The sequence below is a fragment of the Chiloscyllium punctatum genome, chromosome 26, assembly GCF_047496795.1.
Source record: "Chiloscyllium punctatum isolate Juve2018m chromosome 26, sChiPun1.3, whole genome shotgun sequence".
Taxonomy (NCBI): domain Eukaryota; kingdom Metazoa; phylum Chordata; class Chondrichthyes; order Orectolobiformes; family Hemiscylliidae; genus Chiloscyllium; species Chiloscyllium punctatum.
In genome coordinates this window covers 70,809,848-70,815,847 of record NC_092764.1, presented here as the reverse complement: position 1 = coordinate 70,815,847, position 6,000 = coordinate 70,809,848, and the positions used below count along the sequence as shown (strand labels likewise).

Here is a 6,000-nt window from a genome sequence, read left to right as displayed (position 1 = left end):
GCCCTTTATGAATGGTGATGAAGTACCTTACATTCCAGAGACTAAAAGCATAGATGGAAAATGATGCCATTTCACATCTTAAAGAGCATCCATCAGAACAAAGAAGAGAGGTCTTGCCAAAACTATATAAAGCACCAGTTCGGGCACAGCTAGAAGATGAAGAATTTTAATGCCTTATCTAAGGAAAGATATACTTGCATCGGCAACAGTCCAGTCAAAGTTCATGTGGCAGATAGCAGGTACGGTGGGACTGTCTAAGGACTGGGCTTGTACTCATTGAAGTTTAGAAGAATAAGAAACGATCTCTTGAAACAAGGCTCTTGGAGGACCTTACGGGTAGATGCAGAGAGTTTGTTTCCCATTTGGCAGAATTTAGGACAGAGGAACTTCTTGAGGTGAGAGAAAGTGTGGAATTCCTTACTATAGAGGGCTGTCAAGTCTGGGAAGTATATTCCAGATGAATGGCTCAGATTTTTAATCAATAAAAAGGTATTCAGGGGTTTCTGGAGAGAAGACAAAACTGGGCTAAGGATGATCATGTCAGCCATGATCGTACCAAATGACAAAGCAGACTCAATGGGGCCAAATGGCCTAAATCTCTCCTATTTTTATTGTACAGCAAATAGTACTGAGTCTGTTGGATGAGGACATTACATTCAGCTTTACAAGAGTTTGGTGATGCTTCCTTTACTTGTACTAGGAGAACCCGTGGCCTGGTACAGCGAGAAGAAAACTGAAGCAACGTTTTTCTTATTTTTCAAGGTAGAGTTCTCCCAGATCCTCGACAACATAACTTAGGCCATCCTCAAAATGCATGCGATGACTCTCACCGACACATTTGGCATTCGAATAACATTTTTCTCAAGGCAACGTAAGAAATGGGAAAACTAATCTGCACCCCTTCCTCAAAAGTACATTGAAGGTTGCAGCTCCAGGAGATTCCAGTGTTCAGCAGTCAGCTGCCACGAGCCTAGATCCAGGCTTGTCAAGGAAGAGTTGAACATGTTTCACTGCATGTGGCGTGCGTGTTGTAGACTCTGGATGTCTGTTATCGGAAATTCTCCACGTCAAACACCCCTCACCCGGATGAGTAGACCAAGAGAGGAAAAACTCAGGCAGCAACGTAGCAGGTGGACTTTGGGATGGATCGTGAATGAGATCACTGTATGGAAGGATCAGATTGAGGCAGATAATGCTGAACAATTAACACAGGCTGGTTCTGAGCATGCTTTTTCAGCAAGTTTTAGGTGTGAGTTCATCTCCCAATTATAGTAAAAATAAAAGTCAAATGTGAACTGCTTAAAATTAAAAGTACAGATTGATGGATTAATGAATTGTTTTGTCAAAAAGATGGATAATCAGATTCAGAACCAACCAGGGTTATACCATGAACACATTCCTAAACTTTAGTGTCTAAAGGCAATAAACAAAGAGGAGGTTGCTGCATGACATGGGTTTTAATGCATTAACTACAATATGCTTACATACAAGAGTGTTAAGTGGCAGAACTAGAGCCAAGGAAACTACAAAGACTACAAAATACAACACATGGACCAATACATTTACAAAACAACATTCAAAATCCTTACAAAATGGCCTGTATTGGTCCTTGGTTTCTTTTTTACAAACTTAATCGACTCCGTGCCGCAAAACTGGCTCTTTTTATCCCACAATTTACAGAATTCAGGGAGAACCTCTTGTTTTCCTTCGCATTAACATGGTGTATGCTGCACTCAGCCTGGGACACACCCTTTGGCTTATGGACAGAAGGAGCTGCTCATCTCAAAGACCAAAACTTCAGAAACTTAAAATAAAAACTTCTTTTGCAAACCATACTGCATCTCCATACCACTCTGGAGAATACTTTCTTTACATATATTAGAAAGGAGGACAAATAAAAATTGATATTGCTCTTCAGCAAACCCCTCAACCACCTCCAAAATCAAAACTGGGAAAATTGCATCGAATAAAGAGCAGCTCCTGCACAAATTTGGGACGTGGCTGGAGTTTGGGACACTGGGGTGAGGCGCGGGGCAATCTGTCCCAGACATGCTTCAATTGTCATCAGCTGCCAACAGGAATAATTGGGTAAAAGTCAGTTTAATACAATTTGCACAGATGGAGATAGTCCAGTTTAAGGTTGCACTCCCTTTTATTTACATTGTTTTTTTTATATCATTTCAAATGATATTCACAGCATTTGTTTTTTTTTGGCCAAGTGACAAATGAAAAATAAAACATGTCCAACATGAAGTCAGTGCTTCACTGACTACTGTTCCTATGTCTGACTCATGCAGCTGACTGCATCGGATTGGAAGAACCAACAAGTTACACGACCAATGTCAGTTTCAAGAAAAACACAGGCTGCCCATCACTCTTTTCCATGTTGCATGTCCAAGATGGCGTTGCTTCATTGTTTTAACTGGCGCCAGTGCCTTCCATTACTTGTTGTGCCTGTTTCTGTCCCATACAGCACTGAGCTACAGACTGGAACAACCTGCAAAACACACAGCAGCCAAGCATTATGCAGAGGTTACTGACAAATCCCAAACAAAAAAGTGACCGCAGGAAAATGCTTTACAGCCAATGAAGCACTTCTGAAGTGGAGTCAATATTGGAAATGGGGCAACCATTTAAATGCACAGCAAGATCCAAAAAAGCCCCACCCCCCACAACTTTGAAACAAATGCAAAAATTTGTTAATTGGGGGACTTACACCAGAAGACCCCCGCCATGTTTCTTCAAATAGTGCCACAGGAATGCCTGCATTCATCTAGAAGATCAGACAGGGTTCTGGGTTAAAATCGGAGCTAAAAGGTGACGTCTCTGACGGTGCAGCAGTTTCCCAGTACCATACTGGAGAGTCAGCCTTGATTATGCGCCCGTATCTCTGTTGTGGGACCTGAACCCATAACTGCAGACTGAGGAGTCCTGTCACACCACCAATGGATGTGCATGTGTAAAGCTACTGATCATCAATGTACATTTCATACAGCATTACAATATTTAACACGTCATAACGTGGGGTAGTGCCATACAAGCGGTCACAGGTTTGAGCGATGCAGTAACAGCCCGATACTTGGGTGGGAGTGTAGTAGTAACAGGCTATACAGTATAATCTCTGGACCAGTTTGCTTGGAACAAATGAAAACCATTGACCAAGGTTCCTGCTCTTCAATGTTAACTCAGGGAAGTTGGGTGTGCGTGCAAAACAACCAGGGACCAAAGCCAATGCCCCTTACGCTGGGTCACACGGAATGGAATTTTTCCGATCATTATTTTAGTCACTCAAATGAGCAGTTGAAGAGAAAAACAAATACAATATTCTTTTAAGATTACCAATTCAGTGAACTGACTTCTCAAACATGCAGTTTGGCATTTCAACAGTTGAGGAGGAAAGGAAACATTTGGAAAGGTCAGAAGGAAAACTGGAACAGAATGGAGAACCTGCGAGGAAGTAAACCCATCACAAAGTGTTGAACAGTCCGGCTGCTCTACCTGCACAGTGCTCCCCAGCGCTGCGCGGACTCTCTCAGCACTTCAGCAGGCAGCCTGATGCTTGAAACAAGAAAATTCTCAACTAAATACTAGTTTGGTTCAAGAGCATACCTGGGGCTCGGGTCAGATATTTGGAGAGAGGTATAAGCTGCAACCTACAGAAGCAAAAGACAAACTCTCTCAATAATAACGAAAGATCTGACATCAGAGGAGGATTCAAGGAAATAACAATGCAACCCGAAACACTTACTTTTCAATCTCAGGGGCACAGTGGACAAACTCGTGGTTCCAGAATTTGAAGGCGGGGTTTTTAATCAGCTCAATGAAGGTGATGAGGAGCCCCCATGGGTGAGGCCTGTTTACAATCAGCCTCTCCAACAGCACCCTGACAGGAAGTGAAAAGCAGCAGAGTCACAATTCAGGCTCGTGACTTTCATAGTTTCTTAAATGGTTGTTTGAATCAGGTCAGGAAATGCAGATAGCAAAATCTTACTTGTTAACGATAACATTTTGCATATTAAACTCAAAAACTATGCAGGCCACAGCTGCTTTCTGTAAAAATTGTTACTTTGCATTCCAATTAAATTTGATCTCTCTTTGGTTATGATTTGATCTCTCTACCTGCAATACTGACAACCCAAGTTCAGGATCAATGTGCTGCAGTGTACCAAAGAGAGGCTTACAATCCATTCCAAACCATAATTTAAAATAAAAGAGATCACATTATTGGGCAGCATGAACTGAAGGCAAAGATGCAGAAGTCAGGGCTGGGGGAACCTTGCTCGCTTCTCACCTGGTGATCTGCTCCTGGATAGCTTCTGTGTTGGCTTCAGCAAACAGATACAGCATAGTGCAGCTGAAATAGTGAGTGTGGCTGTTTGGGTAACGCAATTGATTGGCAATCGCATTCAGGAACAAGTACCGACCTGAAACATGGGAAACAAGAGTGATTATCCTGGGTGCTCAGGAGATGGGCAATTTAAAACCTGACCGCACAATACTTCTCCAAAGATGAACAAAACATTGCCATTGTTATGTTTGCCTAACACACCGGCATTTTAATTCCCCAGCGAGCCGAATGAGCACAATAATCTGGCTTGATTATTGACTGGCATCTTTCAAAAAGCACTTCCGATTCAGAAAGAGTTGAATCATTCCCCCGTGTCACCATCGTACCAACGGTTTGTTTCAAGGTGCTATTAACCAATTCCTAGCTGAGCAGCCACTATTGATAGTGGTAGTTCTCTGGGGAATAGAGCACAAAGAGGAAAACAGATCCCCCGGGTTATATCAGTTTTCATTTTCTAGGACACATGCTATGGGCTAGAGGGGGCCAGGAATCTTCTCTTCCAAAGGTACGCACACATGCTGGGTTTGACAGGATGGAAGGTGGCCAGTTTTCAAGGTGTCGGGTCACCAGTAGTACCAGTTTTACCAGGGAATGGACAAATCCACTTGCAGATTCTCCGGGCGGAGCCACAAGTTGTCAGAACAACAGCCTGCAGTGTGACAAACAGGCAAAATGATCACCACTGGTCAGGCCACACACATTTACTAGCAACAGGCAAAAACAGAATTCTGCATAGTGTCTTTAAGACATGAAAACTCTCCCAGACACAATGATGGAAACAGAATTCCTTTTTGAGGTGATGAATAAAAGGAGAATGTGTGTGAATGGAAGAGATTTCAGAGAGTCAGGACGGGTACAATACTTCACAAACAGATTTTTCCATTCTCTAACCAATAAGCTGAAGCCAACTACAGGGTTTCTACTATAGCCTGAGCAGGGATCAGTTGAACAACACTTAGAAAACAAGCCAGAGGGTTTCCTATTGAAAAGATTGGCACTCCTCTCGATCTTCGTTATGAAATAAAGGATGTTGAACAAAAACAGCAGATTCTAAAGTGTAAAAACAGACCGGTGCCTTACCTTCTGTGTCAAGGTCAACAGCCAGGTTCTGGAAGATGTCCATGTGGGCAGAGTGTGTGATCGTGCTCATGGATGGTGTGCTGCCCTTGTTATGGATGTGAGCAATCGCCTGCGTCCCCACATACAACACCAGGGCATTTATTAGCTGGATGTTATACCGATTACCAGGTTCATTTGATACCTGTAATAGAAAGAAAGGAGTGACTCCATTCTCCACAGAAACGTACTGCCCGAGAGCGTGGAATACACAAACCAATGAGGACTGAATACTGACCAAAAACAAGTGGATATGGTTAACTGTCACTTCCCTAGTCAAGATATCAAAGTCAAAGTGTAGCACCTTTTTTCCTGCCTCAATGCTGATCTGCTATGTGGCTAGGAAACTAATGCGTATTCACTCAACGAGACCATGAAGGAAGTTAGTCTAATTTTATTCCCCCCCACCCCTCAAATCGGTTCTGAAACATTGAATAAGTGGGCACTGCTGTGACTGATCCAGCCAGCAGCAGTCCAGACTGTACAACATACTGGACTGTGTTCAGCACAGACGGCCTGAATGATCTGCTGGCTCC

The 6,000-nt window shown here is 43.0% G+C and overlaps 1 protein-coding gene across 8 annotated transcripts in view; it reads right to left on the bottom strand.

The window, feature by feature from the left end:
• Positions 1-583: 583 nt before the first annotated feature.
• cnot1 (CCR4-NOT transcription complex, subunit 1) overlaps positions 584-6,000 on the bottom strand; it is a 161,645-nt gene continuing 156,228 nt past the window's right edge. For 7 of the 8 annotated variants that reach the window (XM_072547597.1, XM_072547599.1, XM_072547600.1 and 4 more), the window contains 4 exons: positions 5,429-5,609; positions 4,292-4,424; positions 3,749-3,883; positions 584-2,497 (listed from right to left, as the gene is read on the bottom strand). In XM_072547597.1, coding sequence (XP_072403698.1) covers positions 2,419-2,497; positions 3,749-3,883; positions 4,292-4,424; positions 5,429-5,609 — 528 coding nt within the window. In that variant the 3' untranslated portion in view covers positions 584-2,418. Of the gene's footprint in view, positions 2,498-3,609; positions 3,654-3,748; positions 3,884-4,291; positions 4,425-5,428; positions 5,610-6,000 lie in introns of all 8 variants that reach the window. The other variant, XM_072547601.1, reaches the window with a different exon arrangement.